Source organism: Gorilla gorilla, chromosome 11 (assembly GCF_029281585.2).
Source record: "Gorilla gorilla gorilla isolate KB3781 chromosome 11, NHGRI_mGorGor1-v2.1_pri, whole genome shotgun sequence".
NCBI lineage: Eukaryota > Metazoa > Chordata > Mammalia > Primates > Hominidae > Gorilla > Gorilla gorilla.
In genome coordinates this window covers 51,248,933-51,265,660 of record NC_073235.2, presented here as the reverse complement: position 1 = coordinate 51,265,660, position 16,728 = coordinate 51,248,933, and the positions used below count along the sequence as shown (strand labels likewise).

Sequence of the window (16,728 nt, the reverse complement as noted above, 5' to 3'; positions counted from 1 at the left end):
TTAAAAATATAGCAATATAAAATACTAAGAAGAAATATCTTTAAAATATTTTAAAACAAGCACCTGTGGAAATTCATCTTCATCTGAGCTGTGAAAATCATATTGCTTAATGTCACTCTTATTGATCACAGGCAATGTCTCAGGAGTGGGTTGCTGAGATGTTATCAAAGCCTCTGCTTTAGGCTTCTTTGGGTACTTCTTCTTTTGACGAACCACATCAGAAGCCTCTTCTTTCAAAGACAAATGATGAGGGTGCTGTTTACATGACGATTTTTCCCCCAAAAGGAAGAAATAAAAATCATTTTAGAAATCATGAAAAATTATACTGCTCTTTGAAAAACATACATTTTTACCCACGAGGTGATTTTATTGTTTTTAATACGCAAAAATTATTCTGTGTTCATAAATTGAAACATGTTTTACTTTCTGCAACTTAAGATGAAAAATAATTATGGTATTTAAATTTGCTTTTTACATTATTATCACTACTTTAAACTATGTGAGTGATTTTTTGGATTGCTCTATTATGTAATCCAGTATTTAAAAGGTATTTAAATTCAATATTTATTTAAATCTGCTGTATTGATAAAAATTAACGACTATTTTTATTTTTTAAAATCTTCAACTGGATCATGAGTTTATTGTCATTTCTACACTTAGATCTAATTTTTAAAAATGTCTGTTCTATGGATGGTAATCTTTTGAGAAAAATAAGCTTAACTAGGAAAAAAATCCTCACTTTTTAGAATGTATAATTACTGCATCAACTGAATAGTAACGTTCTGAAGTCCCCCAGGCTTCTGTGGAGGTTCCTGAGAGGCCATCTGGCAAAGACACTGACTGAAGGGGTAGGTTTCCAGTCCCCACCTCCCCTCAACAGAGCAGCTCTGTTACTGTTTTAACATACTGGCATTCCTTTTAATAAAAAGCGATCTACCACTTTAAAAGTTGGAAAAGACTGTTCCAAGCACCAAGGTACAAACTACAAAATTTATACATTTCCACATCTAGTCCAGATATTAACTACTTTAAGGTCAAAAACAGTACACACAATAAAAATATTGCTTGAAAGGCAAATTATATTTAGTGAGATATAAAATTTCTCATATAACAGGTATAACTATTACATCAAAAACAAAGCCCCAACTTTCAGAAACTTCCCATATTTTAAAGTGGGATACATGACAAAGTAAATATAATTAACCATGTGTAATGGAGTAGGACAACAATGGATGCAACCAAATCCCTAAAGTTAGTATTTAGGAAGGCTGAGTATTTATTCATAGAGGAGGTCTAAAATAAGAATCAATATATAATAAAGGCTGATTCTGTCAGTAATTCTGGGTTAAGATTTTCATATTGCAATGCTTAACAATCACATACCTAGGAAAAGCATTGATTGACACAAAATGGATTTTTAAAAATAACTTACAAAATGACATTTGCACTGATAACTTTTTTGGCTATAGAGACAAGCGAGATTTAGAGAGAATCAGGATGGTGGGCTAGATGCCTGTGATTAATAAGAAAGAACTTTAGTGTTTTAATTGACATGAGCTGAATGAAGGAGTCTTCCTGCTCCACACTCTTTCTTGACCTTTAAGAATGAACCCATGAAAAATGAGAACTGTGTACATTTTTAAAAGATGAATTTTCCACAAACACCCTAGGTCATTTAAAAAATTTTGTTACAGAGTAAAGCTCTATTGTCTAGAAGCTTCAGTCAATACCTGTTTCCTATTTAAATCTATGCTCCTTAAAATTAAAGGCTTTATTAGTTTTCATATTTCCCAATTAAATACTTTAATTAATGTACCAAGTGAGGACCAAATAAATATAGTTATCTAGTCCAAGTGACTAAAATAACCACTGAGTCTGGCTCTTTTATTAGGAAGAAACTGTGACCCAGAAATTACAGGACTTTCTCAAAGTCACTCAAGGTAGATAACAATTGATAAATGCTGGCTATGGAAATGATGATGACAATAAGAATAATTTTCAATAGTCTCAATGAAGAAAGCTTTGAGGTGTTGATTCCTTCCATTACAATGCAAGGTTTGCTAAGGCTAGTGATAATAACTAGACTTTAATTACCTTTATTCCCTAGGGAGGCAGATAGCATATTGAACATGATGGACTATTAGACCTGAACTGAAACCTTGAATCTGCCACTTACTAGCTATTATCTAGAAGTCACACAGATGCAACAACTATCTCTAAGGGTTGTTATGAGGATTAATTGGTCAGTATGTATATAAATACTCCTAGCAAAGTGCTTGGCTCATGGTAAGAACTAAAGTCACGTTAATTACTTTTTCTTTACTCAAACCATATTAAGACAACTGCAGAAATCAATAACTCCTCTGATCAACATTACCATCCATACATGCTTCTTCCCAGACAATATTCACCTTAGTTTTACATTCTTGAACTTTGTGATGATTTCCATTATGAAGAGTTGCTGGAGTGGCATATAACTCTTTTTCTGATCTATTGATTTTTACTTCATTAAGGATTTCACCACCATAGTCTCCCAAATGGTATCTTGAAAAAGTAACAAAAATATAAGAAAACATTGCATAGTTTGACAATAAAGAAGGAAAATAAGTGATACCTCAATTAATTGGAAGTCACCTAGTCAAAAAGGGCTAACAATCAAATTACTTTTAAAAGATAAAATTTGCAGGAATAAAGAAACAGGGATTTGGTAAAAACAAAACAAACCAAAAAACTAAAAAAATGCCTAAGGTACACAGCAAACAAATTTCTTACATATATTATATAATCAAGCACTAGGAAACGTTTAGAATGCTTACTCCAGGAATCATACAAAATTCTGTTTTTGTTTAGTCTATTTAATTTTGTAGGAAAATATACTATATTAGAGCACACATTTCTAAAAGGAGTTGAAACAAAAAATGTCTACCTACTCAGAAAATAAAATCAATACTTATTTCCCTCAGATTTAATAGAAACTTTAATACAGAGAAGTAAACAATATGATCACTAGAGTTCTTTACTAAATAAAATTCAATGATTCTGCCAAAACAAAATTAAGTATAGGATCTACAGTATACACAAAACTCTCCCAAAATCTGCAATCCAAATTGATAACTTAATCTATAAAAACTAGTAACCACAAATCTTTAAAAAATATAAATTCTTACAGAATCAATATCAACTGTCATAAAGCTTAACCTGTTCCCCCCTAAAAATCTTTTGGTTCATTTTGCCCATCATTTGGTAAAGTTGTCATTTTACTGTTGTAACAGGAGCAACGTTACCTTTTCTCCACAACTTCTAAGGTTAAGTGCAATAATTCTCGTTTTGTTTTCTCTCTTCTCTTAATCATTTCCAAAATTGTTATGGCTCTACTAAATTCTCGTCTCAGTTTCAACATCTTTTCATAAGAGGCTTCATCATTCTTACGATTCTATTAAAAATAATAATTTTAGAAGAATAAACAACACAGTTATCTACATTTCCGGCTTTGTTTAATAAACTCTTATCAGACCTGAATTTATCCTATAAAAGTAAAATGTTAAAAAAAATCTGAACAGCAACCTATGTAAGATAACCTATAACTATTTAACTCTGAAAATATAAGTACAAGCAAGTATCTCTCGATACTCAGAAAAAAAATGTTGCCAGCTGTTGAAAAGGTAGAATGGCATAAAGAGACAATTTCAATGTAAACAAACAAAAAATGTCCACCGGAAACAAAATCTGTTATCAGAAAATGTAGTCCATTCAGCGTGTAGGAAAGTATTTTCCAATGACAGAGAGGAACAGTTCTGTCCAGATCAAGGTAACAGTCAAAATGAGTCCCCCAAGCCATTCATCCATCCATCTCCAGCTCTGTAACTGGGGGCTGGATGGTTTGATACACTGTACTATTATGTGAACATGAACAATGACCAGTAAAGCTTCACTTCAGAAACTCAGAAAACTGAAAGTAGGATAACAACCATTTCAAGAAATCGGACTGTCAATTTTCAATGTAAATGTAACACTCCACTGCTGAGTAGAAAAGAGATTTAGCAAAAATACTGAATTTCAGAACACTGTTTATTAGCTTTTCAACTAATTATTATACAAAGTGAAAGCCCTGCTACATAACTAGAAAAGGCTCAGTTGTAATTAGTAGCATCTATTTGCATATAAAAAAATTATTACTAATAGAAACTATTTTGTTAAACATCCACAGATTCCTCACTTTACTATTAGGCATGGAACTATTTGTTTAAAAATAGACCACTACCACCTCTCCAGTCTATGCATCCAGAGTGAACTGTACTTAAGCAATCATTCATGCCTTGATTTAATAATCTGAAATGACATTAGAAAGAACCTAAGGAATACCAAAGGTTTCATATTGGAGGATTATAAAAGAGAAAAATAACAATTGAGAAAAAGTCAAAGTTATACTTTTTCTTTTGTGTATAGTTTCCTGCATTTGAAAAATAATAGTCATATATTAAAAATAACCTACACTAAGTACCATTAAGGTATTCCACATCGAATATTAAAAATAAGTCATCCTTTTGTGTAATTTTAAAAAATTCATCTTTTTCTTCTTCATTACTATGACAAAAGGTAAATCTAAAGCATATGTTTAAGCATTTTTTAAAACAGGCAGCAATAATACCTTTCAATTAAAAAAATTAATATTTTCGACAGCAACTATTAAAGTGCCTACACTGTGCAGGGTATTGCACATGTCCCTTACCCTCAAAAGGCTTAGAATCTAGTAAGGATGACAGACAGAAAACAGATATACAGAATCGTAAGGCAGATAATAATATGAGGTTACATGCCAGCTGGCAGCCGAATAATACTCAAAAGTGCACCAGAACCTTTTAGATGGCTCCCCTGTTCAGTAAGTGTTCCTCTTGGAGGTTCTACCCTGTCTTATTCATATCTTGTTTTGCTTTTGTGTGTGTGTGTGTGTGTGTGTGTGTGTATGTGAGACAAAGTCTCACTCTGTTGCCCAGGCTGGAGTGCAGTGGTGTGATCTCAGCTCACTGCGACCTCCGCCTCCCAGGTTCAAGCGATTCTCCTGCCTCAGCCTCTCTCCTCCCTCAGCCTCAGTAGCTGGGATTACACGAATCCACCATCACACCCAGCTATTTTTTATATTTTTAGAAGAGATGGGATTTCACCATGTTGAGCAGGCTGGTCTCAAACTCCTGACCTCAAATGATCTGCCCACCTTGGCCTCCCAAAGTGCTGGGATTACAGGCATGAGCCACTGCCCCCAGCCTCTGTTCTCTTTATGCCCAAATAATTATTGTTCCTAACTTTCCTTTCCCCAGTCTTGTCCTTTTTTTAAAAAAAAAACAAAAAACAAAAACAAAACCTTTTTGTTTTGAAATAGTTTCAGACTTACAAGAAAGTTACAAAAACAGTATAAAGAATTCTCATATATCTTCATCCAGATTCTCTAAAGGTTAATGTTTTGCTTTATCTCTCTGTATGTGTATACATATATGTATGTATGAATATAAACACATCTATAAATTATCAGTACTATTTTTGAAAAATTCCAAGAGAAGTTGAAGATATAAAATGCCCCTTTATCCCTATATACTTTAATATATATTTTCAAAAAAAAATGATATTCACATAGAACCACAGTACAATTATTAAAGTCTGGAAATTAACATTAATATAATCCTATTACTTAATTACTTTATACATATAAACTTTATTCATATTTCAACAATTGTCCCACTAATGTCCTTTACAGCAAAAAATATAGTTACTGCTATAAGGACATCAGTAAGATAATAACTTTTATTATAATAGTACTTTTTTTGGCCGGGCGCAGTGGCTCACGCCTGTAATCCCAGCACTTTGGGAGGCCAAGGCGGTTGGATCACCTGGGGTCAGGAATTCGAGACCAGCCTGGCCAACATGGTAAAACCCTGTCTCTACTAAAAATACAAAAATTAGCTGGGTGTGGTGATGGGCGCCTGTAATCCCAGCTACTCAGGAGGCTGAGGCAGGAGAATCGCTTGATCCCAGGAGGTAGAGGTTGCAGTGAGCAGATACTGCACCACTGCGCTCCAGCCTGGGTGACAAAAGCAAGATTCTGTCTTAAAAACAGTAATAATAATAACAATACATTTTTTCCTGGTCTAGGATCTGACTCCATATTAAAAACCTCATTTGGTTGTCATGTTTCTTTAATCTTCTGTAATTTAATCTCCTTACAATTGTTTTCTGTATCTTTCAGTGATTATGATCTGAACATTTTCAAAGACTAGAGACTATGTTGTAGAATATTCCTCAATTTGGGTTTCATTAATGTTTTTCCACGATTAAATTCAGGTTATGTATTTTTGGTACAACTACCACAAAAGTGGTATTGTATCCTTCTCATGTCATATTAGGAGTTAGAAGATACTATTTGTCCCATTACTGCTGATATTAACTTTGATTGCTTAAGATGGCATCTCCCAGGTTGCCCTAGTCAAATACCATTTTTCCCCTTTAAATTAACAAGTATGTTAGGCCGGGCATAGTAGCTCATGCCTGCAATCCCAGCACTTTGGGAGGCTGAGGTAGGGGAATCACTTGAACCCAGGAGGCAGAGGTTGCACTGGGGCGAGATCGCGCCACTACATTTCAGCCTGGGCAACAGAGTGAGACTCCATCTCAAAAAATAAGTAAATTAATTAATTAACAAGTATGTTGTAGGACTACAGAAACACTATTTTACCATCAAACTTCCCCCCTTAAGTTTAATATCCATTAGTTCTAATTTTTGCCTGAAATAATTATCTGCATTATTATGGTGGTTGCCAAATAGTGATAATTCTAATTCCATCATTCTGCCAACACTTACAGCTTTGGAAATCTACTGTAAGGAAATGCTGTCTATTCATCCATCCACACCCACCCACATCAATATGGACTCATGGGTTACTCTATGGGGTAGAATCCATTACTTTCATAATCTATTTTGGTGCTCAAACTTTCCCATCTCTTATCAGTGGAGTCCCCTTTCAAGCTGGCTTCTGCGTCCTTCTGACATGGCTCCAACATTCTTCAATCATATTCTTATTTTCTGGCATAACAAAATGTGTGTTCCAGGCTTATCTTTGTATTCTAGCCCTAGACCTGGAATAATTTTCCTAAGGAGTCCTGGTTCCCTTTAACGAAAAACAGATTTATTTTATTTTATTTTATACAGTATTTTATTTTATATATTTTATTTTATTATTTTTGAGACAGAGTTTCACTCCTGTTGCCTAGGCTGGAGTGCAATGGCGCAATTTTGGCTCACTGCAACTTCTCTCCTGGGTTCAAGCAATTCTCCTGCCTCAGCCTCCTGAGTAGCTGGGATTACAGGTGCACACCACCACATCCAGCTAATTTTGTATTTTTAGTAGAGATGAGGTTTCTCCACGTTGGTCAGGCTGGTCTTGAACTCCCAACCTCAGGTGATCCACCTGCCTCAGTCTCTGAAAGTGCTGGTATTACAGGCCTGAGGCTCCATGCCCAGCCAAAAAACAGTATTTAAAATCAAGATCTACATGCTAGACATGCCCATTTCTACTGGGTGTCACTGCTTCTAGAGACTCTCAGTGAACAGAGCTAGGAAATATGTATGTAATATATGTATGTACATATATGCACAGATCTATATCTATTTCTAACTATATCAATATATATATATTTTGTTTTGAGACAGAGTCTCGCACTGTCACCCAGGCTGGAGTGCAGTGGCGCGATCTCAGCTCACTGCAACCTCCGCCTCCCGGGTTCAAGTGATTCTCATGCCTCAGCCTCCCAAGCAGCTGGGAGTACAGGCACCTGCCACCACGCCCAGCTAATTTTTTGTATTTTTAGTGGAGATGGCATTTCACCATGTTGGCCAAGCTGATCTTGAACTCCTGACCTTGTGATTCGCCCGCCTCAGTCTCCCAAAGTGCTGGGATTACAGGCGTGAGCCACCACGCCCAGCCCTAACTATATCAATATTAAAAACCACAAGTTCATATTGACATTTTTTCTATTCTTCTAAGACGGCCCTATTCCCTGTATTCAAATCCACTTGCCCCCTTTACTCCTTCTCACAACCGTCTCTGCTCAGGGCCAACTCCTTTCTCCCTAATACAGTTACATATTACAGTTCTGTACTTGCTGCCAAATCTCTAGGGAAGTGGTTCTCAAATGGTTACACTATAGAATAAACTGTACATCTTTTCATGACCAAGGATGATTCACAGGTGACTGTTATGTAGAGCAGCTAGAACTGACAACCACTACGCTGGGAATTTCCACTCTTAACTATCTTACTTCTTCTGGGCCTCACAGAAGGAAGAGAGAAGGCACAGACACTAAGAGTTGAATCTATGTGGTTAAATATATTAAATGTATATGCTGATCCAGGATTTCCCAATCAGTGCATTAAGACATGCTGGTGCCTTAAGACTATCTCATTTAAGAATGCCCCGAAGTATTCACATGCTCCTTAATTAAATATTAGTTCAGCGACTTAAAATTAAATTCCAGACAGCCAAACAAATATTTTAGAAGACCTTTTACCCTTTGCATCAACTACACAAGTGTTTTTGAGTTTGCAGAAACAGAAAACAGAGAGCCTTTGTTAGTTGTATTCATTTTTGCATAACCCAATGCTTGCCACCTCCTGAACACCTAGGGAGTATTCATTATTTGAGTGCTTTCCCATTTTTCTCGTTTCAAATCACATAAACATTTCTAACTAGCAATGGTGAGCATGATAGGGAATCAATCGTCTTTGGTCCCACAACTGAAAACAGAAAGGAATAAAAAGTAAAGAGCATCAGAAAAGAAAGTGTACCTCTTTGCAGAGGAAAATGGAAAAATAACAAACAAGAGAAAGGGCAGGAATCAGAGTGTCAGGAAAACCTGTATTAGTGATCACAAAATGAAGAAATGCCTAAACACAAGAACCAGTTACTAGCAATTCTCTAATGGTTAGAACAAAAGAAGAAGAAAACATATTTTAACACTCAGAAAATATTGTCAATATGCCAATAAATACTGCTAATCTTAAGTATTCCATACCCATTCACTAAAGGAAGTCCAATGATTTCCTTCAAAAGGCATTGCTAACAGTCTGTTTTGCAATATATATGAAATTAATTACAGTCATGCATTGCTTAATGACACAGATAAGATCTGAGGGGTTGGATGTGGTGGCTCACACCTGTAATCCCAGTACTTTGGGAGGCCAAGGCCGGAGGACAGCTTGAGCCCAGGAGTTCAAGACCAGTCTGGGCAATACAGTAAGATCCAGTCTCTTAAAGAAATAATTGAACAAATAAAGATCTGAGAAATGTGTTGTTAGGCAATTTCTTTGTTGCACAAATGTCACAGTGTACTTACATAAACCTAGAAGGTATAGCCTATTGCTGCTAGGCTACAAACCTGTACAGTGTGTTACTGTACTGAATACTGTAGGCAACTCTAACATAAGGTAAGCACTTGTGTATCTAACATATCTAAACATAGAAAAGGTACAGTAAAAGTACAGTATTGTAATTTTAGGGGATCACCATCATATATGCAGCCCGTCAGTGACCGAAATGTTATGCAACATATATATGACATATATAAGGGTTGAAAATGAACCCTTCCCTACTTCTCATGCCTGTATACTGCTTTCAAAAAGCGATTGATAGTTCAGGGTTTTTTTTAATGATTTAGATAAACCTCTCTTTCCTCATGTCCAATAGTCCACATTTATAAAGTCTTAATATATTTATGAACTTATCTCGTTTCAGTCTTAGGAAAGTGCCAAATCTTCATAAAATATTGTAGATTCCCTCAGCTAAGAACCAGAATGCCAAATTAAAAACTCAAGTCTGGGTTAGGGAATGTCATCTACACTTGGGAAATCCATCCTCTAATGTTTAAAAAAATCACATCCTCAAGAATTATAGAAATTCTGGTTATTAACCAGGAAGAGAGTTTTTCCTAAAATATACTATCCTTGGCAGCTGTCACGCTTCACAGCTGTTATATTAACAGCTGACAAGGACAAGCTTTCAATGTTAGGAGAATCCACAGAAAATGCTTTGCCTCCAATTATAATTCCTTATTTTACATTTATACGTTCCTGATATTTTGCAGTGTTAGAGAATGTACTACTGTGTGTGGTGTTAACTGTTAATTATGAGAAATGGAAGACAGTGAATACTCCTCCAGAACAGTGCTTTCCTCTATACCATATCATTTAACAGTATGAGATCCTGTTTCTCTTACTTAAAATTCTGCTTCATACTGCTTCTGAAAGCCGGATGGGAACAAGCTCATCAATTTGAAATCGAACACAACTGACAACTCAGAAAAGGAGAAAGATTCCACTCTTACTTTTGACTGTTTGCAGAAGAGGGTTGAAAATGAACCCTTCCCTACTTCCCACGACCCTGTAGCAGCCAGAGGCAGCAAGGTCCATTTTCACTTGGAAGAACTACAATATGGTTTCCAAGGAACTGTAAAGTCTCAAGCGAGCAACAAGGAATAGTAGTAGTATTTCAAGTTATCAGCTTCCCAAACACAGGAGATCTGTGATAGAATATTTAGTTTACTGAAGAGATCAAAACTTCCAAGGTGCATAAGGACACAAAATTCCTCTTATCACTTCAACTGCAAGCATAAAATGGTATGATCAGTAAATTTATAAAAGGCATAGGTAGCAGATAAACAGCGTAAACAACTGGCCAATAGAAGCTACTGAAAAGTAGGATTTCTTGTGGTGGGCCAGTGGCGCAATGGATAATGTGCCTGACCACGGATCAGACGAAAAGTAGGATTTCTTATAGAAAGTCATCAATGCCATTAGCTCCCATTATGTTAAAATTATTCAAGTTATTACAAAAAAAAATGATTGATCTTAAATACTATTAAGCTACCTTCAATGAAACCTAATTTGCACATTACCTTTCGAGTTTGCATTTTCTCTGTTCTTCTCCGAAAGGCAACATAAGGGTCATTGTTGGTAGAGCCATCTCTTTTCTCTTGTTTTATCTGAGGAATGAGGGATGGCCCCCTGCAGTTTTTACGTTTTCTCACCCAGTAGTCATATACAGCTTTAATAAGGTAATCATCTTCGTTTAGCAGCAGTTTTGCTTCTTGAAGTGTTACAAGCTAAATGAAAAATACAAAATGTCATTGGCTACAATGTTTGCAAAAAGAAATAAAAGTTAGCTTGTGGTTGTAGAAAAAAATGCGACCAGTTTCAATAACTACTAACAGATAATATTATGGTAGGTGAAGACACAATTCAATTCAACCTAATGAAGGAATCATTAATTAGGAGATTTATCTAAAAATTAGTAATTTTCCCTGAGAGACAGTGAGTTGTATCACTGATAATATTTAAGAAGGCTGGATGAACGATATTTGGGAAGACTATAATAAATATATGCCTCAGGCAAGTCTTGGACTAGAAGACATCCAAGATCTTTCAAAACTCTGATATTATACACATTTGAGGATCTATCAGTTTTCAAGTCTAATAGCTTGTTTGTTCTCCTACAGAAAGTAGGAGGTATGGGGGTTTCTTTTTATGTGCGTCCAAAATAAAAGATGAATATTCTCTAATATATTGCAACTTACTATAATATACCTCTTTCGGAATTGATTATAAAAACAAACTTAGCATGTTTCCAGAAGTTTCAACATTATGCAATTTTGAATTCTTTGTACCAGTGACATATAAAATAATTCCTCTATCCAAGTGTTAAGTACTAGAGAATCCTTATTCTTAACACTCGTTCTGCTAATGACAACGTCATGTCCTGGGACAGTGGCCCTAGGATGGATGGTTCCCTTAGGAGCTCTAATGCTGGTATTATCAGTGCAGCCAGCATAATGCTGACACATCTCAAATTAAGGCTGTAAACATTTGCTTGGTCATATTTGTTGCCTTGCACCTTGAGATCAGACAAGACAATCGGCTTTAGCAGGATGGAATGGGGGTTACACCTATCCATTTACAGCAAACATTAGAAAAAGATCATGCCATTTTAGGGCTGGGAAGTCTCCCTGAAGTGATGCTATCTCAATCTTTTTACTTGTATTATTTTAGAGATGAAGGCTCATTTTCAGAAGCTGAGATATTTCCCAAGAAATGTTTCCCTAGTACTTGGAAATGAAAATTTTTCTCATTGAAATTATAAGATCAATATAAAAATTGACCTGTATGTTGTATGAAGTCTATTGAAGAACTCAAAATTCACCAAATAAATTTCTAATGATTTCTTGTGTTGGTATAACTTCATGGAATAAATGCACTGATCACTGGACTTCAAGTCCTATGATGATTATTTCCAGAATTAATTCATCGGTTTCTTATTGTAATTTGTCTGCCTAGTTTGACCACAGGAAGAGAACACACTGACAATGTCAACTCAAGTATTCTAGTCCATGTCACAATTACATTTAGTGCATTAAAATACTAAGTGGCCATTCTATGGTTACCCAATCTCTTAGTAGAGGTAGCTTAACTACATTTGAGAGGCTGCATTTGGTCCTTAAAGTGGATAGCCAGAGTCTGGAAAATAAGACCACACCATAAGAACCAGTATTTCCAAACATCCACCTTTAAGTGGATACCTTTCTACTGTTAGCTGGAGTTCTCCGGAATGGTGATGTCAACCCCAGTCTACAACAACAGTGGTAGAATAAGAACACAGCTTTCTAGATCTAATAAAATTCTACCTTGTACTGACCGCAACACAGGCAGTTCTCATGTGTTCTGGAGGCCAAGGAAAACAATTCTGTGATGTGTTACATGTTCTTCAGCTTCTTGATCATTTCACTTCTGATAAAATTTTGTTATCTTCACTACTAAATCAAGAGCTTAATCTAACCTCCGAATGGGGAGAAGGGTAAGTGCTCTTTCCACCAATCAGCAGAACGTTAATGAGTTTCTTACATAACAATACTCAGGTTAACACTGCTTCCTATGCTCCTGCATGGTATGTTGAGATTAAAATACCTGCTCAGATTCCTTTCTCTGGTGCTTCTTGCTCCAGCTTACAATGTGTATTGCCGTGTTGTTAAAAGCCGTCTTTATATCACAAGTAATAAGAATTCAACACACACTTTACAGTTAAACATTCTGATATTTCTTTCCAGTGTTAACTATTTTTTCAGTTCACTGCTGTATGTTGTTATAAAGCAACTTTCTATTTTATGAGTAATCTTGGTTTTAATAATTCTGTAAAAATTATCTTTAGCTACTCTGAGGCAACTAGTATCACTGTATCTCTATTGTGGGTATAGCATCAATTTGAGTGGGGAAGAACTACTTGTAGATAAATCAGTCACACATTATTAAGTCACATGATTAAAAATCTGCAAAATCAGAACCTTACTATTTTTATACAGTATAAAAAAAGTTCTGTCATTTAGCAGCCAGGCACAGTGGCATGCAACTGTAGTCCTAGCTACTCGGGAGAGTCACTTAAGCTCAGGAGTTCAAGTCCAGTCTGGGTAGCATACTGAGACCCCCTAACTCTAAAAAAATTAAAAATAAAAATGTTCCATCATTTAGCACGCAATTCATTCACTAAAAAGCAGTAGAAACCAGTTACTTAACTGGCAAAAAAGTCTGGTAAATTTATTATTTCCAAGATAGCTCTGAGTTGATTTACATTATTTACTTACAGGGATAAAAAAAATTATCCTACCATATAGGCTTTTCTTCTAGATGGCTACTAGCTCTATGAAGACAAGGACCACTTAGTCTGTTAATCAACAAAATCTGTAATTTCAATAAATATATTTTGAATATATAAATGAATACATTCTATGTAAAAATTAATGTATTCTAATTTATAAAACATTGAGTTAAGCAGTAATTTAATTTACAAAACAGTCAACTAGGAAGTTATTAAAAATTAACTACCATCAGCCCATTAATGGGTTATAGAATGTGGGGAAGATAAGGGAAAAAACTTTAAGATGAATTTGCTACCTAAAGAAACTCATGACATGGCAACAAAGGTAAGACAAACACAAATTAATTAATAAGGGAACAATGTGAGAACTTTGGAACTGAGCATTACTGTAATAAGATACAGGGCAGAGTAGGACAAATTTCCATCTGGGACTGCCTATACTGTGTTCAGGGTTGATAAGTGAACACCTCTTTGCTACACAACTTCTTTTTTAACTTTACTTCTTTCAAATCTATGGTTTATTATTTGTGTAACAGCCTAAATACTATCAAAGGCAGGCTTCCAAATAACAAGCATTTACATTAAATTCAAAAAGAGTTAAATGACCACTTTTTACCTTATACTCTTCAAGAATGAATGACCACAGCTCAAAACCAACACAGTGAAATTATGATTCTAAATAGATAACACTGAAAACATCTTATTTAGCAAATGACCCCTAATTTACACAATGCCACAAAATTACGGCAAGCCAATCTGAAATGAAAACGTCAGCACTCAATGAAATCAAAATATACATGGTTACACATTTTGAGTATTCTGCACAAATTAAATTAAGGAGAAAACATTTTCTTCTCCAAAGACCCAGAAAATGGAAGAAGTCTTCAGACTACAACAACAAAGACTGGTAGAGTTATAAAGTTCTCCTGTCTTTGGGTAAGTGCCCAAACATAAACCATGTGCTACTTTTTTTTTTAAGGGACATATGCCTACATCAAAAAAGAAAATAGCTGTGTAAATTCGAAGACTGCTAATGCAATACAGCTAAATGAAATACTTTTCTCTCCCATAGAAAGGTGATACTAATCCATTAAAACACATATGATCTTCATGCTTGAGATGACTATTTTAGAAGGATTTGTTTATCAATTCATTTCTTCCTCTAAAGTTTTCCACTATAGTTTTCTGATTCTCAACAGTGCCAACCCACATTGAACCACAAATAGAATAAGGAAATTAGAATGATAAAATGATCAGAAAAAAAAGATCTTTTCAATTCTATGAATAATCTTCTAAGGTCTTCAAAACTGTCAAGAATTCTATTAATCTGCCGTTTAGGAGACAATTCTGTCTACATATTGATAGATCGCTGATGCTGAAACTAACCTTCTCTGCAGTCATAGGAACGACCCCCTGATCTTTTAATAATACAAAGTTAAAACAAATCTGGATAGGACAACACTTTAAATGAGATGAAATGGAAGACATAAACTCAAATTACTTTTATAATCTGACTGCTCATTAACTTTATATAACATAATTATAAAATACATGTACACACACATTACAGCATGGTATGGTGGTTTTAAAATTTTATTGTGTGATGGGGTTCACTGGGACTGCTTCAAAAGATCTAGACCAAATTTCATTTTTAATACACAAATACTTTAACATCATAGTAAAGAACATATCCATTTCAACATGCTACATACTAAATTAAAAAATACAGGAGGCACCCTCTCCCATGTAAAAAGGTACTTGTTCCTAGTGCACGTGAGAACCACATTTTCCTAACTGCCACTGCTTGTGGTCTGCCCCATCCAAAGCATAATCAATAATGCAGTATCAAGTAAACAATTAAAATGCTGCATGATGAAAAAAAAAACCGATGATGTGATTATTATATTGAGTTTTAGGCGCTTTTAATTTGAATTTTCTAAGTACAATGAAGGTTGAGAACATGTATCAGTCAAAGTTTCTATCTGCAAGCAATAGATGGAATTTATTACAAGATACTGGATAGTTCTACATCTTCAGAAGTACTGGTGAATCAGGCTTGGAATCCATAATGCCTAAAATCAGGCCACAGAACTGATCCAGTAGGGAAACCACCGCTGCTGGTACCATGAACACCACCGGCATGAGGACTATAGCTGGAACAGCAAATATTTAGTCTTATACTACAGTCTTAGTAAACATGTAGCCTGTATCCCAAGGTGATAATTTTACTAAAAACTATTATAAATAGAGGACCTGGCATTACAGGCAGAAGGAACAATGTAAAGCTATAAAAGGTATGGTACATTAGAGGACCAGAAAGAAGTTCAGCATGCCTGGAATCAGGTGGTTCAGATTTCACTTTATAGACAGTGGAAGCCAATGAAGTTTTTCTTTTTTAAGAAGATGAATTTTTAATAAAATAGCTAGTGGCAGAATAGCAGTGGTCCAGGTGAAAAATAATAAAAATAAGGGAACATGGTACAGGCAACAAATACAGGTTGAGCAGCTCTAATCTATAAATCTGAAATGCTCCAAAATCAATTTTTTTTTAGTCCCAACATGATGCTACAAGTGTAAAATTCCACATCTGACGTTATTTGACAGATCACAATCAAAATGCAGTCAAAACTTTGTTTCATTCACAAAATTATTTAAAATATTGTAAAAAAATTACCTTCAGACTGTGTGTATAAAGTATATATGAAACATAAATAAATTTCATGTTTACAGTTGGGTTCCATCCCCAAATAATCTCATTATATATCTGTAAATATTCCAAAATGTGAAATAATCTAAAACCCAAAACACTTCTGGTCCCAAACATTTTGGATAAGGTATACTCAACCTGTGCAACACTGTGGAACAAAAAACTGGTTTGATTTAGTGATGTTTGGGATGATTTTAAAGAAGTCAGCACTAAAGTGCAAACTGGCCAACTAGAAGGAAGACGAAAATGATATCATTAATTAAGAAAGAGAGTATATTAGTCTGTTCTTGCATTGCTATAAAGAACTACCTAAGACTGGATAATTTATAAAGAAAA

General features: G+C 35.0%; 1 protein-coding gene across 2 annotated transcripts in view; it reads right to left on the bottom strand.

Annotated features, from left to right (window-relative positions):
• The window catches only part of EPC2 (enhancer of polycomb homolog 2), a 143,041-nt gene that overhangs the window by 22,444 nt on the left and 103,869 nt on the right, over window positions 1-16,728 (bottom strand). For both annotated transcript variants that reach the window (XM_004032631.5, XM_019022780.3), the window contains exons 4-7: window positions 10,939-11,145; window positions 3,285-3,433; window positions 2,412-2,544; window positions 64-255 (exon numbers count right to left, since the gene is read on the bottom strand). In XM_004032631.5, coding sequence (XP_004032679.1) covers window positions 64-255; window positions 2,412-2,544; window positions 3,285-3,433; window positions 10,939-11,145 — 681 coding nt within the window. The remainder of the gene's footprint in view (window positions 1-63; window positions 256-2,411; window positions 2,545-3,284; window positions 3,434-10,938; window positions 11,146-16,728) is intronic.